General features: G+C 40.7%; 1 protein-coding gene across 1 annotated transcript in view; it reads right to left on the bottom strand.

Moving 5' to 3' along the window:
- Positions 1 to 24,575, bottom strand: part of LOC139636464 (regulating synaptic membrane exocytosis protein 1-like) — a 76,568-nt gene that overhangs the window by 11,849 nt on the left and 40,144 nt on the right. Inside the window, exons 5-27 of the mRNA XM_071504568.1 lie at positions 19,269 to 19,309; positions 18,826 to 18,936; positions 17,520 to 17,619; positions 16,414 to 16,537; positions 15,885 to 15,931; positions 15,645 to 15,760; positions 15,427 to 15,557; positions 15,092 to 15,263; positions 13,861 to 14,014; positions 13,587 to 13,643; positions 11,576 to 11,729; positions 10,826 to 10,942; positions 10,304 to 10,366; positions 9,754 to 9,831; positions 7,584 to 7,703; positions 6,686 to 6,775; positions 5,198 to 5,275; positions 4,642 to 4,707; positions 3,979 to 4,092; positions 1,965 to 2,071; positions 963 to 1,063; positions 675 to 832; positions 268 to 420 (exon numbers count right to left, since the gene is read on the bottom strand). Of these exons, the coding sequence (XP_071360669.1) occupies positions 268 to 420; positions 675 to 832; positions 963 to 1,063; positions 1,965 to 2,071; positions 3,979 to 4,092; positions 4,642 to 4,707; positions 5,198 to 5,275; positions 6,686 to 6,775; positions 7,584 to 7,703; positions 9,754 to 9,831; positions 10,304 to 10,366; positions 10,826 to 10,942; positions 11,576 to 11,729; positions 13,587 to 13,643; positions 13,861 to 14,014; positions 15,092 to 15,263; positions 15,427 to 15,557; positions 15,645 to 15,760; positions 15,885 to 15,931; positions 16,414 to 16,537; positions 17,520 to 17,619; positions 18,826 to 18,936; positions 19,269 to 19,309 (2,452 nt within the window). The remainder of the gene's footprint in view (positions 1 to 267; positions 421 to 674; positions 833 to 962; positions 1,064 to 1,964; positions 2,072 to 3,978; positions 4,093 to 4,641; positions 4,708 to 5,197; positions 5,276 to 6,685; positions 6,776 to 7,583; positions 7,704 to 9,753; positions 9,832 to 10,303; positions 10,367 to 10,825; positions 10,943 to 11,575; positions 11,730 to 13,586; positions 13,644 to 13,860; positions 14,015 to 15,091; positions 15,264 to 15,426; positions 15,558 to 15,644; positions 15,761 to 15,884; positions 15,932 to 16,413; positions 16,538 to 17,519; positions 17,620 to 18,825; positions 18,937 to 19,268; positions 19,310 to 24,575) is intronic.

Below are 24,575 nucleotides of genomic sequence, written 5' to 3'. Positions count from 1 at the left end.
ATCAGTGAGCATCTAGCCTCTAGTGTATTTGAGTGAGACACTGAACCCCCTACATGTTCAAGGGACCCTGCTTTGTAGCCTCTGACCTCCCTTTGGAAGGTGCAAGCAAAACTAAAATCTTCCTTCAGAGATCAATAAGGACCTGTCTATAACGGCTACCATTAAAAGTGTCTCTGTTGTCTTGGGGATTTAGGGATCAGTACAGTGAGAAGATGGATTATCTGCCATCATCAGCTAATTCAACATTCGGGATCAAATGATCTTTACCTGGACTCCCTCGTGTCTCCTGCTACAGTGTGTCTCCTGCGCTTCAATTCCTCAGAGAAACGTCTTTTTCCTGCTGCCCTCCTCCTTTCCTCCTCCCCGTTCACCCCCCACGAGATCCTCCTGTCCTTCTTCTCCTCCTCTAATGACTTGGATCTGAGTTTGTCAGTTTGTTTGGATTTTGTTTTATGTGTCCATGTGTTGTTGTGTGAGTTGTTGTGTGGATAGAGGAGACAGGGCATGCAGAAGGACAGAAACATGCAGGCATGCACAAGTAAAACAGAAAGACACACAATGATTAGCATGCACAAAACAAACATCATCTCAATTACACAAACATCTCGGCTTATTTCAAAATCTACAGCACGCCTAACATCTAACCTGTACACACAGTATGAATGAGGACTGACCTGAGTCGTCCCCCAGGTCGCTCTGATTGGATAGACATGTAGCTGGTGCTACTGAGGCGGGAGGCACTGCTGGCGCGGGAGAGGGCGGACACATCGCTCATATCGCTGTCTGATGATCTGGCTGATATGTCACTGCTACGCCTCTGTTCTGCGTACATCTACGGATGGAGATGAAGAGGAGAAGGATGAGGGTAGAAGTGATGACTTTGCTCAAATTAGGTATAGAAAACTAGACATGTATCATTTATCAAGTGCAGGAGGAGGAGGTAGGGAACCAAAGATGCTGACCTCCCGTTTGGTCTTGAGGTCCGTCTCAGGGTCGTGGGAGGCTGAAGGCCGATAGGAATGTACTTTCATCAGCTGTCGGGCTCGCTCCTCTACGGCAAGGGCTGAAGCAAAAAAGACAAAAAGAGATTCAAAAAAGAGAAAGGAATAAACAAGTAGAAAAAAAACAAAATCCAGGAAAAAGAACTGAGAAACACTGGTATGCTCCCAATAGGAGAGACAACAGGGGATATCTGGAGGATGCAGGATCAGGTTTTTGACACTAGATGGAGCATGATGTGTACTGATACATCAGCTATCCACATAATGGACACTTTGAGGGGCTGGGAAAGAAATTCTCTCAGCCAACCTGGGAAAAATTTTATGTGCCTCTAGACCAGCTTTAAGACAGTGGAGTAGACTAAAGATTATGACTGTCTATACATTTAAGCTGCTATTTAATTCTATCTAACAAACCCCACCCATTTGGCAGCTACACCTGCAATGACACGCAAGAAAGAGTATTTTAAAGGAGATATGTGTTATACTTCCATGAAGCTCTGTACACAGTGTTCTCTTCTCAGCTGTCATGATCCAGAAGAGTTGATAAAAATGTTGATACACACGTTTATGTCACTGCATATGCCACCCTAATCATTGGACTGGAGGAGCTGGTCTGAGCTGAACATCGCTAAGTATTGTCAGTCCAAACTCAAACAAAAAACAAAACAATTTAAAATAAACTTTTGATTCAGAGCTGGATATTTGTTATTAAAATAAGTTCTATTTTTTATATTGTAGTCAAAGAGACACAAAGATGAGGAAGTCTTTGCATGCTGTTTTCATTTTGTTTTTTGTGCTTTGTTTTTAAAGCTCCAACAACCTTATCTCAGTCTCAGCTTTATTTGAGTCAAACTAAATCATTTTCAGGAAACCAGCTCAGCATGATAATAAGTTCTTTGTTAAGTAGAAATACATTTTTTGTCAGGTCAAAAGACATGACTTCAGTGCCCACACACAACATACCTTGCTCTATGCTGCTGCTCTTTGCAGGGAGCTGCGGCAGCTGCCTGCCCCTGCGACCTGATGAGGGAGTCCCCGTTGGAGGAGAGGGGCTGCCATGAGGGTGTGTTCTGACATTCAGGAAGACACAAGGAGAGAGAAGAGAAAAACATAAAAAATGTAAAAACGTAAAACAAACTGTTATAATTATATTTATATAACATCATAATGTTATAACTGTGGTCATCATTAACTGAGGTCAAGCTAAAAACAAAATCACGGAAGTAACAAACATATACTCAGAAACAAAGGTCAAGGTGGGAGAGGAGTGAATCAGAGTAACCAGTGAAGATTCAGCAGGAGTACAGAAGGAGGCACTGAATGTGCTTATATATAGTATGCATGGTATCACAGAATTTGTACATATTCCACTTACTGTAATGGGATATGGAACATTTATACAGTAAATACAGTATCCTCTACATCAACAACTTCATACCTGATTGTGCCACAAAGTTACAAAAACTACATAAACCACTGTTTAAGATATTTACATGCCTAACCCTGCTAACCAGATATTACACCTCTCAGAATTAATCTGGTGTTTGCTTCTTGAGATGTGATATTCACAGTGCATTCAGAAAGTATTCAGACCCCTTTCACATTTGCTATGTGGCAAACGTAACGTAAAATAATTTAAATTCATTTTTATCTCATCAGTCTACAATCAATACCCCATGATCACACAGTGGAAACAGAATTTTTTTTAGCAAATTTATTAAAAAAGGAAAAAGTGAAATATCATATTGACAAAAGTATTCAGACCTTTTACTCAGCACCTAACACCTTTGGCAGCGATTACAGCCTTGAGTCTTCTTGGGTATGACGCAACAAGCTTTACACATCTGGATTTGGGGATTTTCTGCCATTCTTCTTTGCAGATCCCCTCAAGCTCTGTCAGGTTGGATGTGGACTGTCGGTGGACAGACATTTTCAGGTCTCTGTAGAGATTCTTGACTGGGTTCAAGTCAGGACTCTGACTGGGCCACTCAAGAACATTCACAGAACTGTTCCTATGTCCCTCTTTGTTGTCTTGTTTGTGCTCTTAGGGTCATTGTCTTGTTGGAAGGTCAACCTTTGGCTCGGTCTGAGGTCTTGAGCGCTCTCAGTAAATTGCTCAATTCAGCTCAGCTCAGCTCAACCCCAACCAGTGTCCCTGTCCTTGGTTTCCTCCAGACGTGATGCTTAAAACTGAGGCCAGACAGGTGAATCTTGGTTTCATCAGACCAGAGAATCTTGTCTCTCATCTGAGAGTCCAAGCAGCTTCCTTGTTTCTTTCACTGAGGAGAGGCTTCCATCTGGCCACTGCCATAAAGCCCAGATCAGTGGAGTGCTGCAGAGATGGTTGTCCTTCTGGAAGTTTCTCTAGCATCTCCACACATGATCTCTGGAGCTCAGCCAGTGTGACCATCAGATTCTTGGTAAGCTCTCTTACAAAGGCCCTCCTCCCTGATTACTCAGTATGGCTGTGTATTAAGCTCTAGGAAGAGTGCAGGTTGTTACCAAACTTCTCCATGTAATAATGATGAAGGCCAATGCAGCAGGAAAGTTTTTGTACCCTTCTTCAGAGCTGTGCTTCAACACAATCCTGTAGACAGTTCCCTCCTCCTTGTGGCTTAGGTTTTGCTCTGGCATGCAGCTGCCAGCTGTATGTTATACCCGCCTCCAAAATGATGTCAAACCAGCTAAATTTACCACAGGTGGACTCCAATCAAGGTGCAGAAACATCTCAAAGATGATCAGGAAAAATGGGAGGCGCCTGAGCTAAATTTCAATTGTCATAGCAAAGGGTCTGAAGACTTTTTAATACATTTTCAAAAATAACATAACAAAATGTGAAAAAATTGAAGGGGTCTGAAGACTTTCTGAATGACCTGTACCTGTGTTACCCGTGCATACAGTGTTACCACACTCAGTGTAACAGAGAGGGAGTCAACACACAGGGGAGCAGAGGTGTAGCACTGGCAGTAGCATGCACCTGTCTAGCCGTGGTGAGTTTGGGCAGGACCCAGCCAGGACTGTCTGGCTGAAAGGCCTTAGTGGGCCCCCTCTCCCCCTACTGCCCCTCAGGATAGAGGTGGGTTGAATACGACTGCCATCAGTGGGCAGGCACCAGGAAATAAAAAGAAGTGAAAACATAAAACCATATAAATACAACAAAATTAAATCAAATGAAAATAATATAACTTTGCTCTTTTCTAGGCTCTGTGTGTAAAGCTGTTTAAGCTGTTCAGTGGTCCATGATGAAAAGCACAGACGGTGTAGAGCAGATGCTGCAGTTAAAGTCAAACAACAAGAGTTGGTGAACTCTACAGCAAAGAAATACTACGCCTTTGCTGTTGTTACAGCCTACAAGTGTCAGCAAACGTCCATTACTGTGGGGTCTTATTAAGTGTAAAAATCAAATCATAAATTCTTAATTGTGAGATGTTTCAAGCTTATGTGTTTCTTCACCATGTTCTAAGGAAGCTTTTTTTTTTATTTCCAGGCTACATACTGCACAAGTCCAAGTCAATATTCCAGATTTGACAACCAGATGGTCAGACACCATCTCTCCAGAGACAGGAGAAGTAGGTGACAATAATGAGAGGAGATGAAATAAGGTGACAGAGTGAATGAATAAATGAATGAATGATCTTACCTGTCCCCCTCCAGGCTTTTTTTGCTGCCTCTGTTACAGTTTGGACTTGATGAATTGCTACACTGCCTGTTTCGGCACACAGCAACCACAGAGAGAGAGAGGAGGAAAGACAAACACAATATGGAGAACGACACGCCACAGAATGGTAAAACTAAATATTGATTTATAATGTAAGTTGGAAATAATGTAAAAGCCTCAAACTGACACTTAAAGGTTTGGGTTTTGTGGTTTGTAACAGCAAGCTGAGAGTTGCACCTCTTTTTTTTTACTGCCAAAAACAGTGTTACAGCAAAGACAGTGCTTTCAAGCCAGAGAAGTGGAACAGGTGCTCAGCAGAAAGAGCAGGTGCAGCAGGATAGAGGAGGGATTACACAGCCTTAGACCACAAATATTTACAGGGAAAAGAAAAGAAACAGTGCGGATCGCAAGGTCTGTGCAACGCTATTGTCTACAGAATGAGTTACAGGCTACGGGATAGATTTCAAGATATGGGGTCAGGGGGCTAAGCAGGCAAGCAGAGCTGTAGTGCAGTGTTTCCACAGCAGGCTTGGTATACCTGTCCTCCTCAGGGGCCACATGTTCAACTAAGATCCTGGGACTTGGGGGAGTCTTGCGGGGCAAAGAGTTGGAGCACCTAGAGGGGCGGAGGGGGCGGGATCAGGAGCATTTTGAGGTGGGAACATCAGGAGACGTCTATCGTTTTCCAATGCAGTTCAGATGAAACCACGCCCACTTCTACATGACTGAAGCCTCGACTCACCAACGAAGCTAACCCACTCCTAACACTAATGTGAAGGTGGCACAATGCGGAGGTGGGCATGTTTTAATCTAAACTGGGTTGGAAAATAAAACAACCCACCAGGTAAAGTTGTTGAGTAAAAGGACAGTCAAGGCAGTACCCAGGTAGCAAAATAAATCTATACTTGGGCCAGATGCTTGTTTTCTTCTGGCCCAGTATATGCCCGGTTCTACAGCCTGAATCAGGCCCGTATACAGCATGACTGTGAGATGCTATTTCCACATCTGGACCAATTCTGGTGCACACATAGAAAATCTGCTGCTCTCAAACACCATCAGATGATAACAGGCGGAATCTGCCCAGATGTGAAAGTACATGGGCCAGACCTGGGCCGAAAACCCAGGCAAATGTTGGACCAGAAGTTTCATTTTGCTATCTGGAGAAACTGTGAATTCTTTTTAAATTTCATGGCGTAATATCATTCAAAAGATCTGCATTGACTTGATTTATCAAACATTTTAAGTATGTCAGAAATCTGAGCATTACAAGCACTTATGAATGACCAAGCTAACCATGTGATTAATACCATGCTCTTGTCTGTGCGGTAGCCTAAATATGAAGCTTCAGCCTATAAGCTTATCTTAGGGTAGGGGAACAGCTACCCTGACTCTGTCCACAAAATTTGCCTAACAGCACTTCTTCATCCCATAACAATGCGAGGGCCAAATAATGTGTCCTTTTTTAAAAAAAATAATTTTAAATAATTTTCTCAGCAAAAGACTCTCTGTTGAGTCACACACTCGTGATAGGCGAAACGTCTTCAAGAATCAAAAGAAGTCCAGTTGCCTTCAACTTCAGCACTTAATGTAAACTGAATAATCCCATTTCCCCAAATGTCTGAGTGAGACCTACCCTCAGCTAACCTTCCTGGGATCTAGGTACAGAACATTCTAGGCTCTATAACTTTGTTCCTTTTCCAGTAAGTAGATGGTACTAAAACTTTGTGGCTTATTATTTTGTCTTTCAAATTAAAGATATTGCAAACTCTAAACAGCAGGGAGATTTTTATGAAAGTGTGCAATGGCAAATTCAGTTATGTATGAAGGGACAAATGACATGAACTTGGGTGAAGACATGCAGCACTGTGAACCCGAAATATTGACTGATTCAATCATATAAGTCAAGAAAATAGGTGACTGAAGTCTATGATTATTGATTGAATAGTCATTCAGTACCTTGTGCAAATTTAAATACACTTGATTCAAGTAATGTGTGAATTCATGTGTGTTAATTTTCTTTTTATACCTGTCTCTGTCAGGGGAGTGAAAGTTGGTGTCTGGTCTCAGACAAGTGGTGCTGGCACTCCTCACTCTGTCCAGCGACGGCTGCAGGTCACTGCACCGCCACAACAAAGCAGCAGAGAGAGAGACAAAGAGGAGAGAGAAATAGAGATGGAGACAGGATGTACAAGGACAGAAGATGCAAGGAGGGGCGTCAAGAAGATGAGATTAAGAATAACGTGGGAGAACAAAAGGGTGATAAGTAGGAGGCAGAAAAAAGAAAATACAGAGAGTCAGAAAAAGGAGGATAATGAAAGGTAATGTTAAAAAAAGAGGAGACAAAGAGAGAAAAGGCCATCAGACAGTGCAGTAACATGTAATGGCTCTGATGCTGTATCTCCATTTATCATAGCCAGTCATTCCTCGCGGCCATACACTGCGAGACCACTCAGATGGAAGGTTGGTGAGTTGCCATGGGAACCAGGTGTAAGTGGGAGAGAGGACTGCTTGTAAGTGAGTGTGTGTGTGTGTGTGTGTGTGTGTGTGTGTGTGTGTGTGTGTGTGTGTGTGTGTGAATGCGAGGGACTGAATGAGTGAAGAGGAGAGGAAAGCAGCCAGTGTTCACCTCTGTTCTCTGCTGCATACACTCAAAGCTGTATGTTTGTCACGTCATGCTGCTCTGTGACAACAGGTACTTTCAACAGATGGCTGGCTCTGTGCCATCGCATGACATTGCACATAATGGTTTCAGGACTAATGCTTCACAAGGATGGCTTAGGAGTTAACTGTTTTTTTTAATGCTCTGCACTTGCCAGTACATGCTTAAGCCTTTGCTATGTGTTGTAAAACAGAAAAGAAAGTAAGAAAAGGTTGTGGTTGGTGAGAGGACAAAGGAAGAGATGGTGTGCAAAGTGGGTTCTTACCTAACCGTGACCTCATCAGTGAACCTGAGCACACGGTGTGTAAGGATGCTACGAGGCATGGTGCTAACCCCCTCTTGTCTGTGGGGCGGCTTGCTCTTTAGGCATGCAGGGAGGGTGGAGCTGTATGCCAAAGCCCCGCCAACACAAGGTGGGGAAAGACCCGCGTGCAAAGGGAGGCAAAGGAAAACAAAAATGACACATGCAACTGATAGAAATAAGCAGACTAAATAAGTGAAGGGGGAAAAACACAGGCATGAAACTAAGCAGGCTTCTTGCAAATGATCAGGGCAGGAAAAAGAGCCAACACAAATTATGGTGCAACATAAAATATGGTTTCCTTCTCAACTCCATATTCACAGTTTACCTTATAGCTGACAATAGGAAGATCACTTCAGAGTCAAAATACACCTGCTGCATGATGCTTTTGATGAACGGAAACAGTAAATCACTAAGTGAACACATACTCTATACTCTTACATAATGCATTATGTAAGAATATAGAGACAGGTCCTCTTGCCCTCCATGTGGATTGACCCCAAACACACATATCGGGAGATTACATGTAATGCTGATTGCATAACACAATCTACAGCTCTAAAGCTACCGAGGCACCATGTGGTGAAGAGGCTGAGCTACAGTAGAGCTATAAAATGTATAGAAGTGGCATAAAATGGATTAGAGCAGAACAGAGGGAAATGAAGGAGAGGGCGGTCTGTCTGTCCAGTGGTTATGAAGTCAGTAATAATGCATTACTGCAAATATGACAGATGATCATTTGATTTTTATTCATAGGAAGAAAGAAAAGTATGCTACATATCAGTATGCTCTGTTGGTTCTGGCCAAAATTATTATGATTCATGATCTCATGAATGACAACATTGGTGTTTTTTTTTTTATGTTTTAGCCCATTAAACTGTACATGACTCAATATTTACATTACAGCCAACCATTTCCACAGCATTGCACCAGTTTTACAAAGAATTTCTGACAGTCGTTACTATGGGGCACTCCTTAGTGCACACACAGTTATTAAAACATTTTGATAAAGTTTGAGACACTCACCAAAGTAATCCTAGACTCTAGTCCCTAATATGGGTCAAATTCCAACAAGTCTAGATCCTATGGTTCCCATAACACAACTAGTGAAATGCTACTAGATATTTGGTATTAGTAAAGTTAGTTTATATACTAGTAATTTGGGATCACTTTGGTGGAGTGCTTCTTTAAGAAGACCAAGGGTCTATGCTAGCAGCTCTGTATATCTGTACTACATCTACATCTGTTCTTTTTAATTTGCACGAAAAAGAGAGTACACAGGAGGCTGTCAGGAATGTATTTACAGATATTTGGTCATAAAGTCTGACAAAGCGATGACGCTAAAGAAAAGCTCAGGGAGTCACCAGAGCTAGAACAATTCATCCTGAGGAGAAAATAAATGGCAGTCCATCAAATATTTGTCAAGAAATTTGATAACCACAGATCTCAACCTGTCATAGTGACACAAAATCATTAGGAAATGTTGTTCAGGCAGCATTAATGTGAATAGGAAATTTTGGGGCGATCTGTTTCATTGTAGCTCAGGTAGCCTATTTCAGTCTGGATCAAAGTGGGGGACCAACTGTCTGACCTAGACTTGGTTGGTCTACCCACTACACTTGACAATGTTGACAGTGTTTCCCTGCTGTACATTTCAGGATGCTCAACATCCCAGACTTCAGAGTCAACTAACAATCATTACCATTTTTACAATGCCAGTGTTTCCTTCTGAGTTTGAATATATTAAAAAAACAGCTTTAGTCAATGCAGATGACGGAGCTCCTTTGACTGCATCATTGACTCCCTATGTCAGCTGCTTTAAAAAAGTCAGTCTAAAATCCTCTGGTATGTTTGGACAATGGCAATGCAAAAATCTAAAAGCGGTGATAGGTTCTTCAAAGGGTTGCCTAATACAGAGGGAAAAGCAGCACATACCATTTAACTAGCCAATGTAGCACCATGACAAAGCACCTTGGTACACACTATGACCAAAGGAAACACAAGCAGCACAGCGGTCTGGGAGACAATGCGTTAAGAGAACACTGACGCAACTAAATGGCCCACCAACTCCACAAATGTGTCTGGGAAAGCTGGACAGGCACAGAGGAGGGAAACTGTCACGCTTAACACTTACCTGTAAATGTCTTTATGGATACCGTTTACTAACAGGGGCATTTTTGGGGGGAGTGTGTTGCTGTATCTACCTATGCCCCTGGTTGTATGAGTGGAGATCATGCACATAAAGCGAGACAAGAAAAAAAATACAATACAACTGCTGTGAGTGAACACATCCAGTGCAAAAAAAAGAGAAAGAAATTAATCAAAAGAGCTTTGCCTTCTTTGAGGTCAGCCACCAAGCAGGTCTCTAATCCCCTCACACAGTCATCAGTGTGTTGTGTGTGTTTATATGAGACAGTTGTGGTGATAGACAATAGTTGGACATGAATTTATGAGTGTACTACAACTACTTGACGTTGATGTTATACGTTCAATTTGTGTTCATGCAGTTGCACAAAAGCAGACATACACTCAAGACCCATACAAGATAATTAATACACTGTTTATCGATAGGAAGTATCAACATTATGTATTAAGATGAAGTTGTTAAAGAATAGTGAGGATGGAAATGATGACAAAATTGTGCATAGTATTAAAATAAGCCTGAATGGTCCTGTTTGTTTTACCTGTTTGTGTGCAGGCACTCAGCACTCCCGCCCCGGATAGACCTGTGCATCTCCAGGACCTCACTGTCATTGCCATGACGATGGGTGAACAAATGAAAAACAACCCGAGAAAACACAAAAGAAGAGGATGGCAACTCAGACAGGCAAAGTGAACGTATGAATGACAGAAACCAGGAAATCATAATTCTCAGATTTCAATCAAATCTGCATTCAAAAATACAGAATGATACAACACACTCAGTATGCCGCAATGACTAGTTTCAAACTGTTAGTAGTATTAGTAGAAATTAGTCTGGTAGTATCACATTACACACACTGAATAAAGAAAACAATATTCAACCTGTAGGTAAATATAAAGCATGTACAGTACTGCCACTACTGAATGACCCACTAGTAGCACTGATCCAATGTGTGTGTATGTTTTTCTTTGACATAATTAAAATTAGAAGTCAACTCATGAACACTGCCATAGCCTCATCCCATGTACCCCACGGTTCCCCAGAGATCCCACAAACAGGTTACCTGTCCTCAGAGTACTCGTAGTCTGAGTCGCCGGACCGTTGGTGCTCCAAGTGGGAGTCGTGGTAGCGGGAGGGGGAGTGGGAGTGGTGGCGGTTCTGATGGATCTCATCCAGACTCCTGATGAAATCAAAAAAGTCTTATGAGTGTAAGTTAAACCTTGGTCCATGTCAACCTTTACTTTTGGTCTGATCTGAAGCAATATAAATACAAAACAATATGACTTTACATTATAGGGGTGAGACATTGCTCTGTTACAGTAAACACACACACACACACATATATTTTATCAAATCTAGATTTATGAGGATATAAGTTTACAAAATACATGAAATACCCATAGTAAATTTCCATATGACTGGTACTACATATTAAAAATATATATGACCATATTTTATAAGGTATAACATGTTCTGACCATATATGATAATGATATGTATTTTATTTGTATTATTTATTTATGTCAATATATGAAATTGTTCTCATTTCTAACAGGTTTCATATACTGTATAATTTTTACATATATGTTTTTATTCTGTTGTTTATTCTTTTATTGGTACATATATTTCATATATGGAAATTAATTATATGTACATACAGTATATTACATTTGCTTATGGGCACTGATGGATATATTGATGTAGCATTAATTATGCTTTTAGAGACTAGCTGATGTTTTTACATTGTCACCACAAACAACACCCTTTCCCACTGACAGTTCACCAGGTGACTGCTACAGAAGGTGGTCCTGACCTTTGCATGGGCACATGTGCGGGCCGTGACCGGGCCCTGCAGGAGTCCTCTCTGTGAGGAGACACCGAGCGGGATCGGTGCTGGACTGGCCGCTGCTGCTCCGGCACAGCCAGTGTACTGCCACGCTCTCTCTCCCTGGAGTTACGCTCTGCACCTACACACCACACACACACACACACACACAAAGCATGTATGCACGCACACAAGTGCAAAAAAGCAAAATTCACACACAAACACACACATTCATCCGAACATGGATACAACACATACAAATGTGAATAAAAACACACACACACATGTACACACACACATACACACACACACACACACACACACACATCCAGGCATTAGTTCTGTGTCCTTTGATAAGGGTACACAAGTTGTGTTTTGTGCTGCTGAGTACTGCTACAGATGCCATTCTCTGACAGACTGTAGAACATCATAGCAGGATGTTTTACAGGCAAATGAGCAGCTAGCGAACAGGTTAGCTAGCCTGAGTAGCTGACTGTTTCTGACATGTCTCTGTCAGACCTGAGGTTTGTTTGCAATTTGTTTTTTAAACAGCATGGAGTGCTGCATATTTGGCTTATTTTTCTTGAAACATGTTACTGACTTAAAAATAAGAAAAACAGATATACAGATATAAGATATACAAATTTACAACACTGTTGAGCCTCCATATTACAATCTGTAACATGTAGTTATGCAATAGAGTTACAAATAGGGAGAAGTCGTTTTTGGTGATCTGGGGTAAGTCCTGTTGATTTTCTGCATAGACAAACTTATGTGACTTGCAGTTGGAGCTCGTCCAAGTCTTGGATGGACATTCTCTTCTATTCTATTCTAATCATCAGTGCAAAGTATGAGGAACTATGTTAAGATTAAAGAAGGTACAAGCCTGAGTATTTTGATGAATTTGACATTTATGATTTATTGGACAAAGCATTTTGAATTTGCCACAGCTCTAACTTGTCCCTTCTTTTCCATAGAAACAATTGCTAATTAATACCATTAAGAGTCATCTGCTATACAGTATTAGGCTGACAGTAAAAGCAGAAGTGATAGCTAGAACATAAACCTACAGTATAGTATCAGACTTCTATGTCTCTCTGTTGATGAGCATTACAAATATCATTAAATGAAATAGGGAAAAAAAGGAAAAATATGAAACCACCAGTTCCCACGACTTCATAACTCATAACGCATTTCTCAGTTTCAAGATCAGATGTCTCAAATATACAGTATATCAGAGTAGAGTGCACATGCACAAATGTGTCCAATGAAGGTATGAATGTGCATTGTTAGGGCGCACAATCACAATCTGAGCTCAGTGTTTGCATCAGGATAAAAAAAGAAGCATAATGAGGTTCAGATTAGTTGCAGATTGTGTAGAATCATTAAACTTCCCATAAAAATGTGTAAATGTTTAAAGCAGGTCTGCAGCAATAAGTCACAGCAGAAACAGTCAAACAACAAAGCAGTTGTAGTGATTCAACTGAGCAAAATAACACAAACTCAGCTTCAGGTGTCCTTTAGGTGAAGTAAGCAACTTCTGGGCAGAAGCATGCAGGAGAATGGAAGAAGACTTGGTGGAATGGCAGTGAGCTATTGTAGCTCTACAGTCAAACATGCACTCAGTGCTTTAGTGTTTCTACAGCCCAGCAGAAGAGGAGAGGCCGTTCAATGCCGCCTCACTGAAGCACAGTACACTGCTGAACCTCAGCAGTATAAAGGCTGTACACTACGACACTGTAATTCAGAATCTGCAGTCCAGTAGCAATATGATGAATTACAAAAGTCTTTGAAGTGTCGCCTTTTGCTGATACAGCAAAGATTAATTAATTTAATTTGGGTGCAATTTGTTCTAAAACACACAGTGGAGTCAAAATGAGGCTGAAAGGCTTGGGAGTTAACAGATGAAGGGAGGATGCAAGAAGATGCTCTCTCACCCAGTGCTGGACGCCTACAGGCTACTACAAGGAAATACTCAGTAACCATGCCCCCCACCCACCTTTAGTCACTACCATCAAACCATCATCAAACTCTGTATCAATGATACGATGAGACCCTGCACACGCAAATACACATACAGACACATACAGGACAGGGTAAGGTTGAGAGGTTCTGTTTCTGTCTCCCACACTAACAGACAGAAAATAGAGCTCAGTAAAGGAAAGGTTAGCAACCACTCACTCAAACATACTGTAGGTTCACAAAACAGATATTAAATATATACACATATATACACACAGTCTGTACATGTAGTGATATATAACCAGACATACTCTGAAGTTTCTTGCTGGGACTGTCTCCGTGGACATGTCTGCGTGGGAGGTACGGAGAGGGCTGAGGCAGAGGTATAGAAGACACGTCATGTGTCTGGAGTTTATACCAGTGAGGAATGTCGTCCAGCAAGGCGGTCTCCAACTCAATCAGGATCTGAGAGAGGACAGAGAGAGATGATGGAAGATGAGTAAGCACAAGAGAAACAGTCCAGTGGATCCACTGAGGATCAGTGGGACTGTCTTTGGAACCACTTGAGTCCTGAGGATCTTAAACGCAGACATTCCCGACATTTTTGTCTTATTACCCCTTAATATAAAGACATGCCAACTGCCAACCTGCAACCTCTCATCACAAGTCAGACAAGCCTTTTAGTTTTGATAAGTTCAACTAAGTAGTTGTTTTCTCTTTTTTTGGTATTTAATCTAAATAATTTTGGAAGCCTGAGGACTTAAGATGAGCCAGTATTTCACAAGTTAAAATCACAGATTAGAGAACAGAATGAAAATCTGTATGATGTTGTAATTTTGTGTAGCAGAAAGATGCTTTTCCTCCTTTTCTATCTCACTATTCATCTCATAACTCCTTATAGAGTCTTTATTGTGTGGTATGGCTTCATCTTCATTTATAGTCAAACTGGCTAAAATTGGAAAAATATGTGAAAAACTATGCAATTATACAATGATGCAAATATGTAATCAGAATATTGACTTGAATAATTTGGATAAGATATTAAAGAAAGCAAATTAAGATGAAATTGATATTTTAGATCACATTAAGAATACAGTATGTCCCTTTGATTGTCTAAAGCAGTGGTTCTCAAAGTGGGTTCTGGGGACCCCAAGGGGTCCTTGAGGGGGTTCTTGGGGGTCCCCAGCAAAAAAGGGAATCATTTATTTTCGCTATAATTTCATCCATAAGTAACACAATGACAAAATGTATCACTATTTTGGTCATGGGGTTCAAACACTTTCTGTAATAAAACATCTAAAAGCCAATATCGTATCACATGGGGGGTCCATGGTCTAATTTGTGTCAGTTTTGGGCTCCTTGATGTGAAAAAGTTTCAGTACTACTGGTTCAAACTGCCACAGTTTACTGTCCAATCCAGAGGACCACACCCATATGATAGCATTACTAAGAAATAAAGGTTATTCAAGATCAAAAACTCAACTGCAAATGAGACCTGTATAAGAAAGAAGTAAAAGTGTATTGACATGGTGTCTCACCCACCTCGCCTAGGAATTCACTCTCCTCCTCCTGCACTCTGGGCTGGTCCCAGACTGTGATCTCCAACATGCGTTCTCTGAAGTCCCGCCGGTGAACATGGGAATATATGAAGGTCTGGTTCCACTTAGGCTCAGCGCTCTTCTTCACTGTTTTAGTCCGCCGTTTACTCTTATCACTAGAGCAAATGTATGAACACACAGGGAGTCATTGGCCTGAACATGACCTCAAAAGACAGTAATCCTTTGAAATAACAAACACAGAAAATGGGATATTTATAGTAAGAAATACTTTGAGAAGGAGCTGCAAAATAAGAAAAAAAATGTGTACTCTGTCTTCACCTCCTATCAGGCAGGAAGTACATTTTGACATAGGGGTTCCGAGGTCGTCCATCTGGTCGGGTTGGCAGGTCTATGGCTTGAAGGACGTTGACAATCAACTGATGGCCCACTTTGTCGTACCACAGCTTCACCTGAAATGACGTATGAAGGCAGTTAACATCTATCCATATTTATACCTATTCACAGGAACCTCTGTCCGCCCTCTTTCATATACTCACAGAGAGCTGTCCAGGCAGTACCAGAGGAAGGTCTCGGAGGGTCCCAGGGCTGGTAGGGGACATCACTGATATAGAGGGGCGGTCCATCTTTTGCGACTCAAAGGAGCTGGAGCCTGCTGAGGGATGAAGAGAACAACAGTTCCTTTTAATAAATCATAGGAAAAATTACTTACATATGCAGTAAACAATAGTAATAACATGCACAGTATGGCCAGTAAAGCCGCCCCTATAAACACTTACTAGATTCTAGAGGAGGGTGGGATGATTCTGGAATTCTTGGGATGTCTCTGTAAGAAGCAAACAAGAGTCAAACAAGAGTCACTAAACTTATTTAAATAAGTTTATAAAGTATATATCAAGACACTTGCAAGGTAAAGACACAGTCAAGACGTTAGTGTACATTCATCTTTAAAAAATGAATGAGTAAATGACTCAAAAGTTGCATAGAAGAAGAGCAAGCACTCAGTTGAATACACACTTACATAATAAACAATGGTGCATAGTAGAGAACAAAGGAATAGCTGGAAAAAGGGAGTTTTTCTTTGGATCTGAGGGATTTAAGGGGAGGCACGAGGGTAAAGGGCTCGGCCCATTCAATCAACACTACTTACTGATATGCTCTATACACTTTTCGCAAGAAGTTTTTGGACATAATTCGGTGGATAGAGCTTTTAGATAAAGGAAGGAGAAATATCACAAGTGCCTGTCAGAATAAAGTCAATGCCATATTTTAATGATAATTATTACATATTGATAACATTCATCTTACCCTATAGGTCTTGAAACAACTATTTCCACTTGAGGTTCGGCCTTCGATTCAAGGATAATGTTGTACACTTCTTTCTTGGTTGCTCCTGGCAACGACTTCCCATTCCACTGCAGCACCTCGTCACCTGGAACCAGGTAGGGCAACACACACAACGATGATGATGCAGCCTGAGGCTCATCTTGTATTATGACTGTCTATAAAAAGCCAGCTGCTGATGGAGAATTGTATTTCTTAAAGTCAAACTGAAATTTGAAAAGAGGATAAAAAATATATATATTTGTACATGTATGAGCCTCTTGGTGTCATTTCCCATGGCAACTGAGCATGGCAACCAGCATAGCTAGGAGGCATGGCGTCAAGTTGTGTGGTATCCGAACATCAATAGAGAACATCAAACTGTATATATCTTATGAATACTAGCAATCAAGAATAACCAAGCTAATTCAACTAGCTTGCTAACGTTTGCACAGATTCCCACTATATATGATTTAAAGGTCCCATGTTGTGAAGTGAAATTTCAATGTCTTTTTTTATTATAAAGCAGGCCTATGTTCTATATTAATACGGTGAAAGTATCGAAGCACTCAATCCTCAGAGAAATGCACACAGTCTGTATTCACAAACTGAGCCTTAAACCGAGTGTCAGGACTTCCGTAACTTTGTGATGTCACAACAAAGCAGTCACCGCTCCCAACCATGCCCCACATCCAGCCCACCCGAACCCCACCATCCATCCTTTGGTTTCCTTTGGTTTACCTGTAATCTGCTATATTTTTATTCAATCACTCAGAAAACAGTCAGCCAATCAGAAGAGAGGATCAGAGCCTCTCTTCTAATTGGTTCACCGATCTGTTGTTACTAGAGCTCCAGGGAGAAGCCTGAGAGAGGAGATATAAAACTGCACTGAGATGGTAAATATGGGAGCAGAGGATATTATGAAGAGGTTGACATGTTGCTGGGAGTTTTGACAGTCATTTGCTATCACCACATCTGGGACTAAGAAAAAGTTCATTTTAATTTTAGTTTGACTTCTTGATGAAACTGCTACTGACTACACAATGTACAATAGCGCCTACACAGAAGCAATATGTTAAGTGGGTTCGCACCTGCTCGTAGGTGTCCCACAACATCTGCCAGGCTTCCTTTCTTGACTTTTGTGATGAAGGCCCCAAGTCTTCCTGTCTCTGTCATCTTCCCTCCTACCACCTGCACACAAAGATGAGAATAGGAACAGAGGTGCATGATGGCATTAATTGCTCTACAGGCACTATTATACATATTTATGCACAGTTGTCAGACACTTTTTACCTTTCAGCGTTTGCTACCCAGTACAGCACAGCATTCACAGGAATTACAAAACACTATTATTTCTGGATTGAACATTTCCATTAATCCTTCACTGTCTTCTTTTCTTTATTCCTTCTTTTACTCCTCATCTGACTCTAGAACAATTCTTAATGGGGCTTTTTGTAAATTGCCACCGAACGTGTTTTTTTGCCTTGAGGGTTAGGGTTAGGGTTATTGCTGCTTAACAAGAGCTTCAGCCATGGTTGCTGTGGTGGTTTATAATTGGTACACATGGTGTAACCACATAACCTTATGAAACCATATATTATGATTAGTCTTACTCTTTGTACTCTATCAGTGTATGATGATAGTATGAGTGTATGATTGTGCAAACTAACTTTACCCGGAAAGCAGTGTCCTGTTAGTTGTTAGTTAGGCCATGGGGGAAGTAAACAGAACTATTAAATTGTCAAATAGCACTGAGTAAAAAGAGTGTTCAGCAACCGCTGTGGTGAGTGTTTGGCAACCTTTGTGGTTAGAAGGAGCCATGTATCAATATGTTTGTACAAAAAACAGGAAAAGAAGGAAAGTCTTTAGAGGGAGTTTACTCATCCTGAAACTATATAAACTGATGCACTTTCACTTATACTCATATAAACTCAGGTCTTTATTATTGGTAATAAAGATCGACATACTACTTCAAGCTTTTATCCCGTTAAGTTGCGAACTCCACCTCATTGCGTTTACAAGACAAGAGGTTATGATACGCCCTCTGAGCAGTGCTACATCTTCTGGGCAGATTGGAGGCTACAGTATTTTGCTATCGGAAAGTGGCTTGTCTTTATCACGTCTTTCTGAAGTTAAGCTAGCTGATGTGGTGTTAGGTTAGCTGGTGTGGTGTGGCATAACTTCAGAAAGACGCGACGATGACAAGCATTAAGATCGGTGTTGCTTTCCACTGCTGGAGACAGCTCTTGGTGAGTAAAGGAATGAAGTTTGACGCTGAACACAAAATGTTTCTTCTAAACTGTTAATGCTAACACTGGCTATGTAGCAATAACAAAACTTGCAAATAGCTCCTTTAAACACACACTAAAAAATGATGGGGAATGATTTCTTGCTTACTTTTAGGCCGAGGAGGGAACCAGCCTCACGTGGCATAGCCGACCGTTTGCTTAGCGTGATGCGTCCAATCAGGTGATCACCTTCTTTAGATGGCTGCCATGTATTGGGATGCTACATGGAGAAGAGAGCAGCGAGAAGAGGACACAGAGACATTTATAAGGTATTAGGTGGAAAGGAAGAATAAAGGAAGAGCAGCGAGGGGGAAGGGAGGACAGAGTAAGGAGGGTGAAGTGTCACAATGTTAATGTTAGATTTAAAGAGTAAGCTTTAGTAGGCAAGTAGATGCTTTCTTTAGATTACATGTGATTGTATGAGAATAAAACTGTGGTGATCGTATTTGTATTAATGCACCCAGGGGTGTCTGTTTGAATGTGGAGTTATGTGTGAGTCAAGTAGTCGGGGGAGAGGCACATTAACATGCGTTGTGTTTTGCTCAAACTCACATGCCACACTGCAGGATCTAGAGGATGACAGTCCCAGTCACCTGCAGGCAGAGAGAGACAGAGGAGAGAAGTTAGTCACCTGCTCCAGCTTGTTATGTGCAGTAAAAATGTCCAGTCACTATCTTACAGTCTCGATATATAACAGACTGCGAGAGAGATGTTATGTCTCAAATTAAATTTGACACCCCGTATAACACATGTAATGAGTTTAACTTCCCATTTGTCTTACGAACTGGCACACTGGGCCCCTTAATACTAATGGTATGGGATTGCCCCAGAGTACATACCTATTGCTGGGGGCCATGTTTAGACCATCACAACACTGGACAAATCGAAATGTTCTGATGGATTCAGACCTTCACTTATTTGTCTTATTGCTCAATATCGGACATCTCTACCAACTCTGACACTTGATGTAATGTTTATGAACTAAGGAAAGAAGGAATAGTAGCTGTGACAGCCCTCTTACTCCCATATTATATAAAGTGAGATTTCCATGTCTTTTTTGATTATAAATCAGGTCTAGGTTCTATATCAATACTGTGAAAGTATCCAAGGGCTCGGTCCAAAGAGAAAAGCACACAGCCTGTATTCAGATACTGAGCCTCAACACAAGCGTCAGGACTTCTGTAACTTTATGATGTCTCAGGGCCTCACTTCTGATTGACTCATCGATCTGTTGTTACTACAGCTCCAGAGAGAAGCCCGAGAGAGGAGATGTAAAACTATGCTGAGTTGGTTTTTGGCTCTTGAAATCATGAATATATCTGTAGATATCAATGCTTCAAATAAAACACAGGAAAACTGCAAAATATGGGCCCTTTAAATTCAAAATCATTAAACTGGTAAAAGAAAAAAAAACAAGAGGGGAAAATACTGTAGTTCTTGTACTTACTGTACTGTATGCCAAACATAATAACAAACAATCCTTGTTTTGAAAATGTATCTTGTAATGTAAATTGATTGTTAGGTGGAAGGAAAAGGAGCCATAAAGACACAAAAGTTAGATCATACGAGTACAGCTGTCATTCAGCAAAAAAAATCATTCATAATCAAAGTGACTCCCTGAGCTCCTAGCCTGTCCAAAACTGATGCCAGCGCTCAGCCGGGGACAGAAACACCAGTGACTGTCAGAGTATCCCAACTCTCATTAACACTGACAGATGGTCGGTGAGAGTACAGGAGCTAAACTGGCCCGGCATCAGACTGCGACTCCACCATAGGAATAAAACAATAGCAGGATGACACCAGATGGGAATTTAAAAGATCTCAGGAGACTCTGAGGATCTTCAGCTTCAAGATAAGAGAAAAGTCTTTGCCTGGCAGAGTGAGGCAATAATTGAATCCAAGTTTCTGGCAAAAGAGAGCAGGAGGGGAATGAACAGAGATTTATGTTGATGAAAAATGAGGGAGACATGCACTGGTAATGTTTGCAGTAATATTCAAAGGTAAGCAAAGGGAACGCCACTGCTCTTAGAGGTTAGCCGATGAGAGCGTGTGCGTTGGAGATTGTAAAAAGTAGACATGACTCCAGTGTTGCTAATCTGAAATCTGAAAGTCCACTCAGAATGCTTACTCCACAGTATAAACTGCTGAGTGGACCTTTTAAGTTTTGGAGGATGAACACACGGGGCAGATTGCAAAATCTGAGCTGTTCCTCTAACTGATGCTACATCAAAGCATCAGCTCTTTGCAGGTATTAACATAGTGTGTGTGTTTGTGTGTGTGTGTGTGTGTGTGTGTGTGTGTATGTTTGTGTGTGGTTAGAAATTAGCAAAGATGTGCCTATTATGGAAAACATTAGGCTAAGCAGACCATCATCATAAAAGAGACGTATGCAAAACTGTTGACAGGACACCTCCAGCTGCAAAAAGGGTCAGTTATTATGGAATTCACGATGGTTTTAAAAATTAAATCTAAAGAAAGAAAGACAAAAAATCTGACCATGTATGACCAAGCTGGATCAAGACTGCTCTCTACAGTATACAACAGCAGAGACAGCAGAAAAAAATAATCAAAATCATCAGTGCTAAATATCTGAATGTTACCTCAAAATTGAAATTACTTCCTCTTTTTAAACTTCACTTTTGCACTGATGCTCTATTGGCAAAAACAAATCCAATAAGTCAACAGGCCATATTACAATATCTCAACACAATGTGTTATGATTGAGAGGTGACTCAGTCTTCTCAAGTGTAAAAAAAAATCTCATTCCACATCATTGCTAATGCTCTGTGCACCAACACATACAGCACGTTCATGTTCTGGGTACTGTTTAAGTAATTTGCTGTTTTACTACATTCGTGGTGACCCATCATTGACATAACGCATTCTCCTTGCCCATTACAGACCCTATGAATATAGTCAAACATGACCACACACGCACACACCACGCCAAAATGTCCTCACAATGAAACCAAAGTTTGTCCTAACAACATGTGAACACACACACACACACACACACACACACACACACACACACACACACACACACACACATACATATAGCATCAGTTAAAGTGCAGCACCCTGGGATCCAATGTCATCCCACCAGCAGACTTCCTCCTCCATTTTCTTATTTAATAACTACCTGCTTCCATTTGACTTCAAACACTGAGGCAAAGCTGCTATGTCATTAAAACCTCAGTCTGGGATATACCACACTGTTATATCCAGTTATATATGACTTATTGGGCAGAAAGGGAAAACACACTGTAAACACTGTTAACAATAATCCTGCTGAGAGCATTTTCAGAACATATAATCAACTGTTCATGCATGAACATTACATAACAATATCCTCTTATGCGTTATGTCTGTTTTGCGATGAGTGTTTAAAAAAAGTCAGAGCTTGTAATCTAAGCAACGTACATGCATTGTCTCAATGCTCGTGTTCGGCTGTAAATCGATCTATCTTACAACTTTTTAACTTCTCAGTAGCTGACAGCTGCTTTACAGTCAATTTAGACTCTTCATTACATTTGATAATGTCATACTCCACCATCACTAGGTCGTCTTTGTGAAAATAAAACTGTTTCCTCCTATTACAATTGCCTTATGATGATCACTATTAAAGTGGAGCCACTAAGCTTTTTTATGTTAACCACTAAATCAGTGATTATAATCCAGTCCATGATACAATCTGTGAAATCCCATCTACCTGATTTATAGCTTAAAACTAATAAAGCTCTTTGGTTACAGGCACTAGGAGTCGAAATACTTACAAGTAAGGAATGGATCCAATACAGTTCATTTACTGAAGCAGCTTTATAAAACTACCAGTAAGTCATTAAAATAGATATAAAACCTTCAAACCAGTTATTGTTGTATACAGAGCAATGTCAGAGATTCACTATCTTATTTGACTGTCTTGATTACAACAGTAATGTTTTGTTTCCTCTTAATGTCGTGGCAGGTTCCCTGTTTTTCCACCCAGCTCTGCAGCAGTTTAGACACAGTCCAACTGGCAAATCACCCGGACCAACACTATATACAAAAAAAAAAAGTCTAACATTACAGTCTGCAATGTCTTTCTTATGTTTTTTGAATGGTGATAATAATGCTTTCACAATTCAGGAAGTCATCTGACTCAATATATGTGCATATTATGTCTAAAATATTACTTCAGATCAGGTTTAAGTAGTTTTTCACATATGACAAATTAGCTTTGGTTCGTAACAATAAAAACAGTAAGTAGAAAATATATAAAGAAGGATAAGGCAAGTACTGCTAGTCAGGAAGCATAAATAGAAAATAGAATTTTTTTCAAAATATATTTGCAATACAAATATTATATATCATATTTAATTGATATTTTTATAATGACAATTTATCAAATGACAATGTGATAACAATGTGACAGTGTGAAATGGGTCACTCATTGATGAATCAACTAAGACTTATCACCCAAATCTTCACAGAGCTTTATAGCAGGTTTGAGCTCATTGTTCAGATGCCCAGCCCACAACTTTCCTATTCTGGTTCACCCTCACTTGCCAGATTCAGCCGCAGCACGAAGCTCCACAAACCCACAGTTCACCACCCAGCCAGCACCAAACAGCAGACCAGCTGCTAAACATTCAGCATCTAAAGAGCCAGATATTTCCATCATGTGCTTGTAGAGACCAAAGCAGTGAATGTTGGACCTCATGATTCCAAATAAATGCTCTGTGTAGCTCTGTAACTGCTGACTAAATAAGCAGCTGTTTACCAACAATCTCCCCATATCAACATAAAAGGTGATGATGTATCAAATACCCCAGTTTCCATCCAAACCTAGCAAACATTTTAAACAGATTACCAGAAAATCTGCAAAAAAATGAAAATGAAAGCATGTTTCCTTTCATTACTGTTATAGAAATATCAGATGTTTGGTGCTAATTCTCCAGTCAAGTGCCTTCAAACCACTGCAGAGGAAGAGGGTGCAATGAGATGAAGTAATTAAACAAGTCAAACCTCAAACAAACCAAAACACTGTGGACAATGTGATGGAAATATGGTAATTATGTTGGTTTTATGCATTCATTTGAGGAAGATTTTGCTTACAAAGTCTGTTACATGCAAGTTATGTGGCGCTTTAACGGCAGACACATAACATGACGTTGTTTATCACATCTCATAAACTTGTAGCCCAAGTTGGCCTTTGTGCCAACACCGTCATGTCTAGACTTAAATATATAGTCATCTCATGACACTAATCTCAATGCAACGACATCCCATAAAATGCAATTACTTCTAAAAACAGAAAAAGAACGCATGACCCTATGATACCATCTCCCTTTACCCAATGCTTCTATGTAGGGAAACATGCTGAACATTATCCTGTAAAACTTGCCTCATGCCACAGATGAGAGTAAAAGGAGACATCCTGTTTTGAGGCCCAGCTAGCTAAAGAGTGTTTAAAACAGCTAATAATCCCAATCCACACCATCTACCCATTACCAGTCCCTGAGTCATAGTAATCTGGATTAAAACATCTGGAACAGGCCCCTTCTGTGACCGGTGAGAGAGATAAGCTGATAGGGCACAGCTAGCTCTACCTACTGCCTCTTGAACTCAGACACTCTCGCATGGCTTATTTTAGCGCAGCTTCTGCAATAGCAGTGAGCTGCAAAATACACAGCAACCAAGAAACCACCAGCAGCCATACAGCACGCAACTGCAACCGGGCATGATTTGTAGCTGGTGGCCCATGGTTGGCTAGTGCAGCTGGCTGCTTGCGAAGCATTACGTAGCAAGCGAGCCACTGACCTAATTCCACAAATCTGTTGGCCTAAATCACAGGAACTCTCCAAATAAACGAGAGCT

The sequence above is a fragment of the Trachinotus anak genome, unplaced genomic scaffold (assembly GCF_046630095.1).
Source record: "Trachinotus anak isolate AG129_WGS33_773 ecotype Australia unplaced genomic scaffold, CSIRO_AGI_Tana_v1 ptg000019l, whole genome shotgun sequence".
Classification (NCBI taxonomy): domain Eukaryota; kingdom Metazoa; phylum Chordata; class Actinopteri; order Carangiformes; family Carangidae; genus Trachinotus; species Trachinotus anak.
The sequence above is the reverse complement of the archived record's forward strand: the minus strand, read 5'-3'. Positions and strand labels throughout refer to the sequence as shown.